Source organism: Anolis carolinensis, chromosome 3 (assembly GCF_035594765.1).
Source record: "Anolis carolinensis isolate JA03-04 chromosome 3, rAnoCar3.1.pri, whole genome shotgun sequence".
Lineage (NCBI taxonomy): Eukaryota > Metazoa > Chordata > Lepidosauria > Squamata > Dactyloidae > Anolis > Anolis carolinensis.
This window is the reverse complement of record NC_085843.1, coordinates 225,689,095-225,705,496: the sequence shown is the minus strand read 5'-3', so window position 1 is coordinate 225,705,496 and position 16,402 is coordinate 225,689,095. Positions and strand designations below refer to the sequence as shown.

General features: G+C 43.1%; 1 protein-coding gene and 2 long non-coding RNA genes across 3 annotated transcripts in view; 1 reads left to right on the top strand and 2 right to left on the bottom strand.

The window, feature by feature from the left end:
- The window catches only part of LOC134297775 (uncharacterized), a 71,727-nt gene that overhangs the window by 12,149 nt on the left and 43,176 nt on the right, over positions 1-16,402 (bottom strand). The window lies entirely within an intron of this gene.
- On the bottom strand, positions 8,805-15,536 carry LOC134297774 (uncharacterized). Its single transcript, XR_010004643.1, has 2 exons — positions 15,041-15,536; positions 8,805-9,123 (listed from the first exon to the last, which is right to left on the bottom strand). It is a non-coding gene; the product is annotated as an uncharacterized LOC134297774 (long non-coding RNA).
- mxi1 (MAX interactor 1, dimerization protein) overlaps positions 8,854-16,402 on the top strand; it is a 114,747-nt gene continuing 107,198 nt past the window's right edge. The window contains exon 1 of the mRNA XM_062976268.1: positions 8,854-9,151. Within this exon, the coding sequence (XP_062832338.1) occupies positions 8,854-9,151 (298 nt within the window). The remainder of the gene's footprint in view (positions 9,152-16,402) is intronic.

The window sequence follows — 16,402 nt, the reverse complement described above, 5'->3', positions numbered from 1 at the left end:
CATTATTAGTCTGGTGGCCGAGCGTTGGATCAATTGTAACTTCTGGGCCGTCTTCAAGGGAAGCCCCACGTAGAGCGCATTACAGTAGTCCAGTCTAGAGGTAACTAAGGCATGGACCACCGTGGTCAAGTCAGACTTCACGAGGTATGGTCGCAGTTGGCGCACAAGTTTGAGTTGTGCAAAAGCCCTCCCGGCCACCGCCAAAACCTGCGCTTCAAGCGTCAGCGCTGAATCCAGGAGGACTCCCAAACTGCGGACCTGTGATTTCAGGGGGAGTGTAACCCCATCCAGCACAGGTTGCCACCCAATACCCCGATCCGACGAGCGACTGACCAGGAGGGCCTCTGTCTTGTCAGGATTGATCCTCAGCTTGTTCCCCCTCATCCAGTCCGCCACAGCGGCCAGGCACTGGTTCAGCATCCGCGGGGCTTCCTTGGAGTTAGATGGAAACGAGTAGTGGATTTGTGTGTCATCTGCGTAGAGATGGCAACACCCTCCAAAACTCCGGATGACCTCTCCCAGCAGTTTCATGTAGATGTTAAAAAGCATGGGGGATAAAATAGACCCTTGCGGGACCCCACAGGTCAAAGGCCAGGGGTCCGAGCAGGTGTCCCCCAGCTTCACCATCTGGGAACGGCCCTCCAGGAAGGAATGGAGCCACTGCAGAACCGTGCCACCGAGTCCCATCCCGGAGAGCCTCCCCAGAAGGATACCATGGTCGATGGTATCGAAAGCCGCTGAGATGTCCAGGAGAACCAGCAGGGTCACACTCCCCCTGTCCAGTTCCCTGCGGAGGTCATCCACCAAGGCGACCAAAGCCATCTCGGTGCTATGCCCAGGCCTGAAGCCAGACTGCGAGCGGTCCAGAAAATCAGTGTCATCGAGGAACTCCTGGAGCTGCGTGGCAACCACCCGCTCCAGAACCTTGCCCAAAAACGGGAAGTTGGAAATTGGTCTGTAGTTGTTACATACAGATGGGTCTAACGAGGTCTTTTTTAGTAGCGGTTTTACTACTGCCTGCTTGAAGCAGGATGGAACTGACCCCTGACCCAGGGAGGCATTTATTATAGCCACAAACCAATCCAACAACCCCTCTTTGGCCTGCTTAACCAGCCAAGAGGGACAAGGATCCAGAGCACAAGTGGTCGCCCTCACAGACCCAAGAATCCCCTCCACGTCATCAGGAAGAACAAGCCGGAAAGAATCCCACAAAATCGGACAGACAGGTGCCTCGGTTACCTCCGCTGGAACTACAATTAAGCTGGAGTCCAACTCATGGCGTATCTGAGCAACTTTGCCTGCAAAGTGGTGCGCAAAATCGCTGCACCTAGTTGCCAAGTCATCAGGAAGCCCCTGGGTCTCAGGGGGCCGCAGGAGCTCCCCAACAACTCGGAACAACTCCGATGGCCTGTTGGCCGCAGACGCTATGCGGGCAGTCGTGAAAGCTTTCCTGGCTGCTCGCAAAGCCACGGAGTAAGCCTTAATAGCGGCTTTAGCCCGTGCTTGGTCGGACACATCCCGAGATTTCCTCCAGATGCACTCTAGTCCCCTCCTCGTACGCTTCATCACAGCCATCTCCTCAGTGAACCAAGGAGTACAGAATGGTACCAACTGAAGGTTGACTGGGATAAAGTGCTAAGATTGCATGATCCCCTTGGACATTACTGCATGTAATAACACACAATCCACATTCTGTGGTGTTCTTGCAATGCAGGGTAGCATGCACTTACCATCTTGTGATAGGCCACGTTGCACAGAAACCAGGGGACCCCATTGCATAAACACTGTTAAGGAGAGATAGAAAGAATTCATATTTTAGAAAGAAATCACCATTAAAGTGAGAGAGTAAGCCAGGAATGAGGAAACTGGGGTCCTCCAAATAGTATTGGACTCCCATCATCTCCCACCATTGATTATGCTGGCAGGGGTGATAGGAGTTAAAGTCCAATGGCATCTGAAGAACTGTCCCTTGCCCATCCCTTTTTGTGTGTGTCAGGAGCAACTTGAAAAACTGCAAGTCACTTCTGGTGTGAGACAATTGGCCGTCTGCAAGGATGGTTATATTATCCAACATAAACGGGCTGGCAGAACGTTGGATAAGTGAATATGTTGGATAATAAGGAGGGATTAAGGAAAAGCCTATTAAACATCAAATTAGGTTATGACTTTACAAATTAAGCACCAAAACATCATGTTATACAACAAATTTGACAGAAAAAGTAGTACAATATGCAGTAATGCTATGTAGTAATTACTGTATTTATGAATTTAGCACCAAAATATCACGATGTTTTGAAAACATTGACTACAAAAATGTGTTGGATAATCCAGAACGTTGGATAAGTGAGACTCTACTGTAGTTGGGTTTGTGGGCAAACGTTGAAGTTGTGAGAAGGAAAGGTGACCCGTGCTGGAATGGCATGAGTTCCAGTTTTCCTTTGTTTGACTTCCTTGCCCATAGTTTTAGAGCAGTTACTTCTGTGTTAGTTTATAAGAGTGGAGTTTAGGGGAACCCTTCTTGTTTTGTGTCGACCATTTTGTTTGCCTTTTTGTCTGAGGAAAAGGGAGCCATTTTGTGTCAGTTAGTTGGCCACGCCCCCTTCTGCCTGAGGTAAAAAGACCAACGGAATTCTAGAGGCAGGATGTGTCCCAAAGCTCCAGGCTTTGACAAGCCATCTCAAGTTAATACCTTAACCAGTTTCTCTAAACCAGTTTACTACTTTTAACCGGTACCATAACAAATTACATTTTACCAATACCTTTTTTATTATAATTTTTATTGAAAGAATTTTTAGTACACATAATAAAACAGGGGAAAGAAGGGTAAAAAGGGGAGGGAGAAATAGGTAGAAAAAGAGAAAGGGGGGAAGAGGTGAAGGGAAAAAAGGGAGAAGGAAAGGGGGTGATGGGGTTAAGGTTTGTACTACCATTCTTTTTATAGTGATTTTGTGAAAAGGTTCTTTTCAATTGCAATTTGGATATCAGAAAGGTTAATGTGTCCATACTCATAATGTCAATCATTTTCTCTATCCATTCTTCTTTTGTTGGTATCACCTCTTACCTCCACATTCTAGCACATACAATTCTGGCCACTATAGTGAAATAGGTAAATAGTTTGTCTATATTTGTCATTCATAAAATCATAGAATAGTAGAGTTGGAAGAGACCTCATGGGCCATACAGTCCAACCCCCCGCTAAGAAGCAGGAAATCACATTCAAAGCACCCCCGGCAGATGGCCATCCAGCCTCTGCTTAAAAACCTCCAAAGAAAAAGCCTCCACCACAGTCCGGGGGAGAGAGTTCAACTGCTGAACAGCTCTCACAGTGAGGAAGTTCTTCCTGATGTTCAGGTGGAATCTCCTTTCCTGTAGTTTGAAGCCTTTGTTCCGCGTCCTAGTCTGCAGGGCAGCAGAAAACAAGCTTGCTCCCTCCTCCTTATGACTTCCCTTCACGTATTTATACATGGCTATCATGTCTCCCCTCAGCCTTCTCTTCTGCAGGCTAAACATGCCCAGTTCTTTAAGCCGCTCCTCATAGGGCTTGTTCTCCAGACCCTTAATCATTTTAGTTGCCCTCCTCTGGACACATTCCAGCTTGTCAACATCTCCCTTCAATTGCGGTGCCCAGAATTGGACACAGTATTCCAGATGTGGTCTGACCAAGGCAGAATAGAGGGATAGCATGACTTCCCTGGATCTAGACACTATACCTCTATTTATGCAGGCCAAAATCCCGTTGGCTTTTTTTACAAATCGCATCACATTGTAGGTTCATGTTTAACTTGTTGTCCACGAAGACTCCAAGATCTTTTTCACACGTACTGCTGTCCTAATAGGAAACATTCTGGTTTCAGTGGTATCTTTATTTTCAAAAAAAATTGAGACAATTCATGGATTCCTTTCCCAAAGACTTTCGCTTTCTCACATGACCACCACATGTGGTAAAAAGTTCCTTCATTCCTTCCACATTTCCAACAATTTTAGTTTAGGTCTTTAGAGTATTTAGCAATTTTCTGGGGGGTCATGTACCATTGGTGCATCATATTTAGCAATTTTCTTTCATTTCATATGCATGTGTATAATTTAGCTTTTTGCTCCATATTTTCCCCCATTCATAGTCCCGTTCCTTTGGTTGGTGAATTCTCCAGGCATCTTGCAAACCAAATTCTTCCTGAAGATTGATAAAATTTAGAGGTAACTTTCTCAGATCTATAGAGCCTTTCTTTTGCCCTGTTTTGGTTCTGTCAAGTTGATTGTCACTCACCCCACTAAAATCTCACATTATCATCACATTATCAAAATGGTGATCTGTGAGAAAACATTTTACCAATACCTTAACCAGTTTCTCTATACCAGTTTATTACCTCAACCAGTTACTTCAAACAGTCTATTTGCAACTAGTCAATACTAGCCCCGATACCGGAGTCAGAGAACAACTGTCATCTTTTCTCCTCAGGAAAACAGTCATCAGTTCTCCTCAGAATCATCCATGTCTGACAGCTTCAGAATCATTAAGTTATCTTTCGAGTTTTAAATATAAACTTTGTTGTGGGGAAACCAAGTTAGTGCCTGGGTGGAGTTAAAACCAAGTCTTGTTAATAAATATAAATATAATAATAATAATAATAATAATAATAATAATAATAATAATAATAATTTATTTAAATAATAATGATTATTATTATTAATTATTAATTATTATTATTTAAATAAAATAGTAAAAACTTTATTTTTATATCCTGCTTCCATCTCCCCGAAGGGAATCGGGGTGGTTCACATGGGGAAAAGCCCGATCAACTCAGTTAAAATACAGCATAGGATTCATAAAAACAACACCATAATAAACAAAATAGGCAGCACACAAAATAACACAGTATAAAACACCATCAAGCCAAACACTGGCATAAATAGTAAACATTTCTGAGGGGCATAGCAGGACTAGTGCAATTCAGTTGCAAGGACAGGGCTAATAGATAAAGTGCAGGAGCCGGATGATGAAATTGGGAGTGGAGAGCAGTGTAAAATATCTCTAGTAAAGTGCAAAGGCTAGACTTAGGCCATGGCCGGGCCAAACTTATCTGGGGAACTGCCTATTCAGAAACACAGCAAATAGTTATCATTTCCCTAAAAGCAACTGCATGGACAATGGACATTAATTCTTGGGGTTTTCTCGTTCTCTAAAAGAAGGTATCCAACATCCCGCAAGCCGACAGAAAGTTCAGACATGTTAATGCCAAAGTTACCTTAATAGCAGCTTGGGTGCAACAGCATAGAATCATAGAATCAGAGTTGGAAGAGACCTCATGGGCCATCCAGTCCAACTCCCTGCCAAGAAACAGGAAAATTACATTCAAAGCACCCCCGACAGATGGCCATCCAGTCTCTGTTTAAAAGCCTCCAAAGAAGGAGCCTCCACCACACTCCAGGGCAGAGAGTTCCACTGCTGAACAGCTCTCACAGTGAGGAAGTTCTTCCTATGTTCATGTGGAATCTCTTTTCCTGCAGTTTGAAGCCACTGTTCCATGTCCTAGTCTCCAGGGCAGCAAAAAAACAAGCTTGCTCCCTCTTCCCTATGACTTCCCCTCACATATTTATGCATGGCTGTCATGGCTCCTCTCAGCCTTCTCTTCTGCAGGTTAAGCATGCCCAGCTCTTTAAGTCACTCCTCATAGCGCGTGTTCTCCAGATTTTTCATCATTTTAGTCGCCCTTCTCTTGACACATTACAGCTTGTCAACATCTCCTTCAATTGTGGTTCCCAGAATTGGGAACAGTATTGCAGGTGTAGTGTGATCAAGGCAGAATAGAGGGGTAGCATGACTTCCCTGGATCTAGACACATTTTTGCCGCTGCATTACATTGTTGGCTCATGTTTAACTTGTCCACAAGGACTCCAAGATCTTTTTCACACATACTGCTGTTTAGCCAGGCATCCCCCATTCTGTATCTTTGCATTTCATTTTTTTCTGCCTAAGTGGAGTATCTTGCATTTCTCCCTGTTGAACTTCATTTTGTTAGTTTTGACCCATCATTCGAATCTGTTAAGATCGTTTTGAATTCTGCTCCTATCTTCTGGAGTATTGGCTATCCCTTCCAATTTGGTGTCGTCTGCAAACTTGATCATCATGCCTTCTAACCCTTCATCTAAGTCATTAATAAAGATGTAAAACAGCATAGTTTCCAACAAGATATAAAATATCATTAGACATTATAATTATATACAATAAATGAATGTAGATTCTAGATAGGCTGTTATAAATCACAAATCACAATCAAACTGTTATATTCACAGTATGATACATAGTATTATTGAACAACTTGTAAGCTACTATGTTTCCTATAGGTTCCACACTATTTATGAAAGATATGACAGATAATTGACCGTATTCTTCAATTGTTGAACTTAATTACAAAAGTAAGTAGTATGTACTAATATTAGTTAATCTTCCTAAGTCACTAAGCACTTTGTACAACATGTATTAATATCAAGTAATATTTACAGACCCAACCACCAGTGGAGGACTCAATGTGGGAGTCGAAACTAGTTGTGGATTAGGTATTTACTCATGTTTCAGGAAGAAATAAGAAAACAAATAAGGAAATTTATTATATTGTGAATATAACGACTGTATCATACTGTGAATATAACAGTTTGGTTGTGATTTGTAACAGATTATCTGGAGTCTACGTTCATTTATTGTATATAATTATAATGTTTAATGATATTTAATATCTTATTATTATTCCAACAGTAGATGCTTGTCAGGCTTTGTATGACACAGGCACTCTTAGGAGACTGGTGTTTGGCGTTAAAGAGTTAGGCTTGTTTTGTGATATTTAAAATGTTTTAAAAGTTAATGGCTCATCTTGATTAGAAAATTCAGCAAACTGTAGAAAATCTGGCTTCAATATTTAGAATTTGGGCTCAAAAGGAAGCAATATAGTAACATCTTAATTGCATACAGCGGGCCCATGATATTCACTGGAGTTTATTTCCAGAACAACCCATAGATACCAAAATCTATGGATGCTCAAGTCTTCCTCTTCTTCCTCCTCCTCCTCCTGCTCCTCCTCCTCCTCATTCATTACTCACTTCTCCCCAAGGCTTGAGGCAGGGTATAATATAGTCAAAATACAAAGATGAATATAATAAGATCATCAAAACACATGTATTAAAAGACAGAGAACAAAGATTATAAGCCATAGATGGCTGGATGGCTGAATCCATGGACACAAAAGGCCAACCGCAAATGGGTTCTGAAGTGCAATGCGTTATCATCTTTTTAAAAATAATAGATTGAGTGGCCTTTACAAATGAGACAATATCTACTTAATCTTGATAGAAAATGAAAAAGGAAGACAAGTGGGAAAAGAAAAAGAAGGCAAAAAAGAATGGATTCTTTCAATTCCATGCCACTTTTTACACAGAGAAAGACAAAGAAAGAGGGTGCATTTACACTATAGAAGGAATGCCACTTGTCACCACTTTAAGTGAGGCAGCTCAGTGGAGTTCTGGGAGTTGCAGATTTACAAGTTCTTTAACCTTCCCTGTCAAAGAGTACAGGTGCCTCACCAATTCACAACTCCCAGGATCCCACAGCATTAAGCCATGGCAGGAGAGGGCGGGTTAAAAATAAACTTTTATTATTTTTTTTTATACATAACAAGGTGAGTACACAGCAAACAACATCACTGTGCTGGCTTTTGTATTGGCTCACATGTTGGATACTTCTCAATGTCTAGGACTGTGTGATGTATCAGTGAATAATCTGTTCAGATCCAAGTAGGATGGACTTTTGCAGCTGACAGATGGTAATTTTATCAAGGCCGATTGTTTTTAAGTGCTGGCCAAAGTCTTTAGGCACTGCACCCATCACTGGGACCACCTTTACTGGCTTGTGCCAGACTCTTTGCAGTTCGATCTTTAAATCCTCGTATCGCTCAAGCTTTTCCTGTTGCTTCTCATTGAATCTGCTGTCACCTGGGATTTCAACTTCAACAATCATACTTTGTTTTTTAACATGATCGTGAGGTCAGGAGTATTGTGCGCCAAAACTCTATCAGTCTGAATTCGGAAGTCCTAGAATAGTTTGACATGTTCATTTTCTGTAACTTTTTCAGGCTTGTGATCCCACCAGTTCTTTATCATAGGCAGATGGCATTTGTGGCACAAGTTCCAATGGATCATCTGAGCAATTGTATTATGCCTCTGCTTTGTAGTCCATCTGTCCATTATTTTGTATGCTTCCTTGAAGAGTCTACATTTGGGATCTGTAGATGACTTTTCAATTCTGGCTTTAATGGCATTTGTTCTAATTGCTTGTTCTTGGGCTGCAAGAATCAGGCCCATATTCTCCTTTTACAAAGTTCCATTTGTGAGCCACAGGAACTGTCCATGGAGGGCCTTCTTTTGCCCGTTTTCTCAGAGCAAAATAATCTATTATTATTATTATTATTATTATTATTATTATTATTATTATTATTATATGAGAGAGAGATGGGGAATAGATAGACGGATAGATGAGAGAGAGAGAATGGGATAGGTAGACAAATAGATGAAAGAGAGAGAGATGTGTGTGTGTATGAGAGGGAGATGGGGGATAGATAGATAGATGGTCGGAGAGCTGCGCGAACGGGAAACCCAACTCGCACTAGGACCTGCGGGGAGTCTTTGAATCAAGAGGTCCCTTGATTCATTCAATCTCTCCTAGACATATACACACTCGCTCGCTGGTTCACACAGGCAGGCAGGCGCGCACACGCACGCAAGGCACACACATACAAACTGCAACAAGAGGAGGAAAGTCGGCCAAAAGGGCTTTAAGAAACCCCAAAGTTTCCAACCGCAGGGGCGATGGGGAAACGTGGCAGGCCGAGGAAGGAGCTGCGGGGCGAAGGGGCTGCTGCGGCTGCTGCTGCTGTTGTTGTTGTTGCGGGGCACCCTCCTCCTCCTCCTCCTTTGCCCCAGGCTCCGGGTCTGGCTTCGGAGTCGGAGGCGCTGCCCAGGTGGCCCTTGAGTGACATCTTCAACCACACCAGCACCGAGGAGGAGGAGAAGGACTCCATGGAGCGGATCAACACTTTCCTCCAGAACGTGCAGATCCTGCTGGAGGCAGCCAGCTACCTGGAGCAGATCGAGAAGGAAAACAAAAGTAAGTGGGAGTTTTGCTTGGGCTCCTGGAGCTGCTGCTGCTGCTTCTTCTGCTTCGTATAACACATAATAAAGGTTGAAAATCAAATCAGAACATACATCACTCTAGTCCAGAGCCCAGGCGTGACAACAAGGAGGGGGGGGGGGGATATGGAAATATGTCTCAAGATGCAACAAGACTGAACCAACCGAGTCAGATTAAACTGTGGCTAGTTTCAGGTCCAGCAGAAAGAAAGAAAGAAAGAATGCACCATTTAAAGATTGGGGGGAGAAGGGAATGGTCCATTCACGAAAACAAAAACACCCTCTTTCCCTTTATGGGAATTTTGATGACATGTTTTTCCTCTTGCAAAACCCGGATCTCCCCCTTCGAAAGAGGCACTGAATATGTCAAAAAGGCAGGAAACTGACCAAACTAGGCGACGGGACTGGGAATGCATAACAAACTTTATGACTGTTTGGAAAGGGAAATCCAATATATAGAAAGGAAAGCAATATAAGCAATCATCCCCCCCCCTTTAAATATTTTAGAAGCCAATATATATGTTTGGGATTTCCCCTTCCAAACAGTCATATATATTAGCTTCCCAATAGATATATATATTTTAAAAGAAAGGGAAAAGGCTTGTTTATGTTGGTAAACTCTCGCCTCCCCCTCCCTTGGCAAGCTTAGGAGAAAATCCAGCCGAGTAATAAGTGAAAGGAACAAAAGGGGGGACGAGATAGACAGGCACGGATAGGATCTCCCCCCTTTTGCCCCCCCCCCCTTTTGGGGGGAAATCTTGGCCAAATATTACTCTCTTCCCCCCTGCTTTCTCCTCCCTGTCAGCGAAAAAAAAATAATCCGCCGAGAATGGCTCGTTTTGCAGCGTCTGTCGAGAACAATAACAAGCCGGGACTCAGTGGATGCAGCCAGTTTAATCACCCCGAAGGTCAGGAGGAAAAAGAGAAGGAAAGAAAGACAGGCCCCTGCAGTGATTCTAATTGTTCTGTAGAGAGTCCATATATATATATAAAACCAAAGGGTTCCTCTTCTGTCCCCCCCCCCCCCCCCCCAAAAAAAAAGCCAGGCATTTCCTCAGCCTTTATAGTGGTCTATTTTTTTCAGCACCTCACTTCCTTGGTCTTTAACTTCATTGTTTGCATGCTCCAGACTGTTTTGGCTGCTCAGGATGAAAAAATGGGGTATTTAGAGAAAACAAAACAGGGATTCCCCCTTCTGTTTCCCCTCCTGATACCCCAAGAAAGCAGGGTATCATCTTAACCATATATTAAAAAAAAAATCTAACTTCCTTGGTCTTTAACTTCATTGTGTTGTCGAAGGCTTTCATGGCCAGAATCACTGGCTTGCTGTGAGTTTATCCGGGTTGTATGGCCATGTTCCAGAAGCATTCTCTCCTGACGTTTCACCCACATCTATGACAGGCATCCTCAGAGGTTGTGAGATATATTGAAAACTAGACAAGGAAGGTTTATATATCTGTGAAAGGTCCTGGGTGGGAGAAAGAACTCTTATGTGTTGGAGACAGATGTGAATGTTGCAGTTAATCACCTTGATTAGCATTGAAAAGGCTTGCAGCTTCAAGGCCTGGCTGATTCCTGCCTTTGTCGGGAGGTATTAGCTGGCCCTGATTGTTTCATGTCTGGGATTACAGTTTTCAGAGTGTTGTTCTTTATTTCCTTTCCTGATTTTAGAGGGGTGTTTTTTTTAGTACTGGTAGTCAGATTGTGTTCATTTTCATGGTTTCCTTTTTGGTGTTGCCACTGTGGATTTCAATGACTTCTCTGTGTAATCCGACATGATAGTTGTTAGAGTTTTAACTTCATTGTTTGCGTGCTTCATATTGGTTTTTTTCTCTCTTTCTCTCCTTGGGTTTAGAGAAGAATAAAAGAAAGAGGGTTCCTTACAGGAAAAACAAGGCTCCCCCTTCTGCCTCCCTCCCCAGCGCAGATTTTCCATTACAGTCCAACTCCGCTGCTTCGCCTTTGTTGCTGGCTTGCTTTATTTATTTATTTTCCACGAAGAAGTGGCTCTGGGTATTGTTTGCAGGAGGGTGGTATGGAGCCGAGAGCCAAGACTTCAGTAAAGGTGGATTTTTCCCCTTCCTCCTCCTTTCTCTCATTTGAGTTTAGCAAGGGGGCAAAGCAAGGCCTGGCTGGTACCAAGGGGTGGCTGTGGAGAAGGCAGGCTTGCTGGTCCAGCCAGTTCTTCGCCCCAACCAGACTTTTTTGTTTTTTAAGGGCGACGGGTGATGTGTACCTTCCTCCTCCCTTAAGGACGAGAAGCCAAGTGAATGGAGGACAGGTTTATCTTCACCACCAACACCACTCCGATCCTTTATTTCCTTATTAAGTCAGTCACGTAGGCAAAGGAGTCATCGCCAGGTAGACCAGGGAGCCGGTGGAAGGAAAAAGAAACCAGTTGTTGTTGCTGTTGTTGTTAGGTTTCTGGCTTCTTTTCTATGGGACTTGGCCAGAGTAGGGCTAATCAGGTTAAACTAGTCACCTCATTTTATTCAAGTAGGTGATGTAGTGGCAATATAACTGGGTCACTCTTGCCTGTTTTCCTCCTCTCTCTACTCTTGTCTTTTTTGGTGTTTCTCTGTCTCTTTCCTGTCATTTTCTCCGTCTTTCTCTGTTTCCCCTTCTCATTGTGCGTTCTCTCTCGCTCCCCCTTCTTTGTCTTTCTCTCTCATATCTCTCCTACTCTTTCTAATAATAATAATAATAATGATAATAATAATAATAATAATAATAATAATAATACAGTGGGTTGCTGTGAGTTTTCCAGGCTGCATGATCTTGTTCCAGAAGCATTCTCTCCTGACATTTCGCCCACATTTATGGCAGGCATCCTCAGAGGTTGTGAGGTGTGTTGGAAAATAGGCAAGGGAAGTTTATATATCTATGGAAGGTCTAAGGTGGGAGAAAGAACTTTTGTCTGTTGGAGGCAAGTGTGAATGGTGCAGTTAATCACCTTGATTAGCATTTAATGGCCTTGCAATTTCAAGATCTGGGTGATTCCTTTTTATTTATAATACACTTTATTTATATTCCTCTCTATCTCCCCGGAGGGATTCAGAGTGGATTACAGAACACATATGAGGCAAACATTCAATGCTTTTTACACAACGACATACCATACATAAGCATATCCCCTTCTCTTTCTGTATCTCTTCCTCTCTGTATATTTCCGAATTTGTCTTTCTCTTTCTATTTCCCCTACTTTCTTTCTCTTGCTCCCCCTTCTCTCTCTTGTCTATTTCCCCTCTTCTCTCTGGCTCAATCTATACTGCCATATAATGCAATTTAAAACTTCATGATATGATCAATGCATTGAACTGCATTACATGACTCTACACTGGCCATATAATGCAGTTTTCAAACTCATTATATGGTAGTAGGAGCCCCTGGTGATGCAATGGGTTAAACTCTTGTGCTGGCAGGACTGCTGACTTGATGGTTGGGTTGCTGACCTGAAGGTTACTGGTTCGAATCTGGAGAGAGAGTGGATGAGCTCCCTCTGTCAGCTCCAGCTCCATGTGGGGACCTGAGAGAAGCCTCCCACGAGGATGGTAAAAACATAAAAACATCCAGGCATCCCCTGAGCAACGTCCTTGCAGATGGCCAATTCTCTCATAGCAGAAGCGACTTGCAGTTTTTCAAGTCACTCCTGACTAAAAAAAAAATGGCAGTATAGGTGGAGGTCTACCTATTTTTCTGTTTTTCTTTCTCTTCTGTTTTCTTTTCTTTCTCTCTCTCTCTCCCTTCTCTTTTTCTCTTTCACTCTCATTTTCTGTCTCCCCCCCCTGCCTTCCCCTTACTTTAAGCTCAGGAGGGAAAAACATAAGCAGAAGTGTGCACCGAGGGATCAATTCCCATCAAGTTAATTTTAGAGCATATTTGTTGATTCCTTGCTTCTTCCTTTGTCCACAACCAGCTTCTCCCACTACCAAGCTAATGTTATTGTTTTTAAGATCCAGAAATAATGCAGGGAAAGGCAAGCTACCCCCACCAATTTCTCACCCCAAAAGCAAAACTGAACCCAAAAACCTTTACATTGGGTAGATTTCAGGGGAAAGCAGTTATTTTTGCATGGGTTGGGATGCTGGTAGCAGGGGACACTAGATAGTATTTTTTTTATCCCTTACAGGAGAGGATTGGTTTGTTGTCAAATACTAATGATGTATTTTGAGCTGTGCTTACCTCCAGCCCTAAAAAAAAAAGATTCCTTAGGAATCTCCCACAGAAAAGCTTGTGCTTCAGTCTTTATGCTGATACCAACAACAGCCAATGCTGTTTATTAATCTGACAGCCTAGAAAACACACAACAACCCTATTAATCTGAATGTTTTGATCAGCAAGCATTTATATTTTTTATTGGACACTCTCCAAGCCATTTGGATAAAATAGGGATAAAAATAAGTGTTTAGCCAGGAAAATATTAATAACGCCTCGATGGAGTCACAACTGCAGTCTCCATGGGCCCCTTTTGAAGCCTGGGGCTTGCCAGATTGTCACCTCCATGGTTGGCTCATGGGAACTGGGGCTTATTTTGCTCTGTCTCCTCTTTGATGGGGAAAGAGGCCATTAATTTTTATTATTTTCATTGTACCTTTTTTCCGATTGAGGAAATAATGACTTACAGTAAATACTATGTCAATGCATTACATATTGTGTGTGCGTGTGTAAAACAATGAAATTCATTTGTATCACCAAAATATAAAAATGCATTAAAATTCCACTCCAATTCAATTCCTAGCAGACTTTTCCCTTGGATTTTTAGACTCTTCTGCCAAAAAATAAAAGGGGGGAGGATACATTGGTTTTTTTCTTCTCTGTGTACATCTACACTGCAGAATTAATGTAGGGTTGTTGTGAATTTTCCAGGCTGTATGGCCATGTTCCAGGAGCATTATCTCCTGATGTTTCACCCACATCTATGGCAGGCATCCTCCGAGATTGTGAGGTTTGTTAAAAACTAAGCAAGTGAAGTTTACATGTCTGTGGAAAGTCCAGGGTGGGAGAAAGAACTCTCATCTGTTAGAGGCAAGTGTGAATGTTGAAATTAATCACCTTGATTTGCATTGAAAAGCCTTGCAGCTTCAAAGTCTGACTTCCTCCAGCCTGGGGGAATCCTTTGTTGGGAGGTGTTACCCACCCTGGACCTTCCACAGATATATAAACCTCACTTGCTTAGTTTCCAACAGACCACACAACCTTTGAGGATGCCTGCCATAGATGTGGGTGAAACATCAGGAGAGAATGCTTCTGGAACATGACAATCAATACAGCCTGGAAAACCCACAGCAAACCAGTGATTCTGGCCTTGAAAACCTTTGACAACACATAGAATTAATGCTGTTTGACCACATTAAGTGCCATGGCTGAGTGCTATGAAATTCTAGGAGTTGTAGTTTGGTGGGGCAGCAGCAGCACTCTTTAGCAGAGAAGGCTAAAGACCTTGTAAAACTACTGCTCCTATGATACCATAACAACATTGCAGCCATTGCAGGTAAAGTGGGGTCGAGCCGCATTATTATCTACAGTGCAGTTGCAGACCCTCTATGTCTTTTAATCACCCCAAACTCTGGTCTTTTAAAGTTTTGGACTTCAGCTCCCAGAATTCCAGACCATTGGCCAAGGCAGCTGAGGCTTCTGGGCGTTGAAGTCCGAAATCCTTGGAGCTAATAATATGGGGAACCCAAGCGAGCATCCTTATCCTAAAATTGTTCAATTTGACTATTCAGTACAGCTTTGCACAACTTTTAAAAAAACCAAAGGTAAACAAGGAACGGTGAATATTTTGGCCATTTGCAGCCACCATCCCCCTCCCCTTCTTCCTCAAAGTTTGACCGAGGCTGCCCTCTTATCCGCTTGGCTGGCTTACAGTATAATCAACTTAGGCTCCGCCCCCTTCGGAGAACCACATGGTTTCCACATGGAGACAAACACTTCTCTTCTGATTGGTCCAGGCCTGACTCGGAAGGCGTGGCTAGCTTAGTCCTTTCCGCCAATGGCAGCTTCTCTAGTCCTTATGATGTCACGCGTTGCTGAGCCTGGCGATCACGGGGCGGGGCTTGCGGCCCAACCAGGGTCCTCCTTGGGAGTTCGTACTCGGGTGATGTCATAGTCTCCTCTTAAAGCGACAGCACCGCTTTAAACAGTGGGTGCATCTACACTGCAGAATGGATGAAGTTTGACACCACTGCGTTGGAATTCAGGCGGTTTAGTTAGGCGGCAGCACGGATTGTGCCAAAAAAACTATAGAAAGACCACGTAAAATTATAGCTCCCATGAGTCAAGATAGTCAAAGCGGTTTTATGCTGCATTTTTACAATGGCCTGAATAGTTGTCAAATTACAGGTGCCAATGGTTTGCTGTGTTTTCCGGGCTGTATGGCCATCTTCCAGAAGCATTTTCTCTTGACGTTTCGCCCACATCTATGACAGGCATCCTCAGAAGTTGTGAGGTCTGTTGGAAACTAGGCAAGTGAGGTTTATATATCTGTGGTATGCCCAGGGTGGAAGAACTCTTGTATGTTGGAGGCACGTGTGAATGTTACACCTTGATTAGCACTGAATAGCCTTACAGCTTCAAAGCCTGGCTGCTCCCCGCCTGGGCAAATTCTTTGTCGTGGGAGGTGTTAGCTGGCTCTGATGGTTCCCTGTCTGGAATTCCTTTGTCAATTTCCAAACTACAATTCTCAGGATTCCATAGCAGTGAGCCATGGCAGTTAAAGCGGCATCAAACTATTAATTTTGCAGTGTAGATGCTCCTTTAGCTTTGTGCTTCCTGGAGCAGGAAAAGTGGGGGGAACTCTTTTTTAAAAAAATACATTTTATACCCATCACGATTTCAGAAAGCAATAAGAGTGGATTTAAAGTTTCTAGGATGTTGAGAAAGGCTTTGTCGCTTTGCTTTTGCTTTACTGGAACTTCCAAGACTGGCCCATCTAGTTCCTTCCCGTAAATTTCAGAATAGAGGCGCATCTCGAATTCGGAACTGTCTCTTGTTTACTCGCTGCAGATTTCTAGGGGCGTTTTTCCCACGACATACGGCAAGGGAGTTTTGGAAGGGAAGCCGCAGTTTCTTTTTGTGTGTCATCACAGCCAGATTACTTATCTTGCAAAACATTGCTGCTTTTGTTTATTTGGTTTTGTATTTGTTTTAATATATCCACGTTGCAGTCTAGCAGGAATCCCTGCCTTTAAACTGGCTTACAGACAAACAACAGGCGCAATGCAAATAG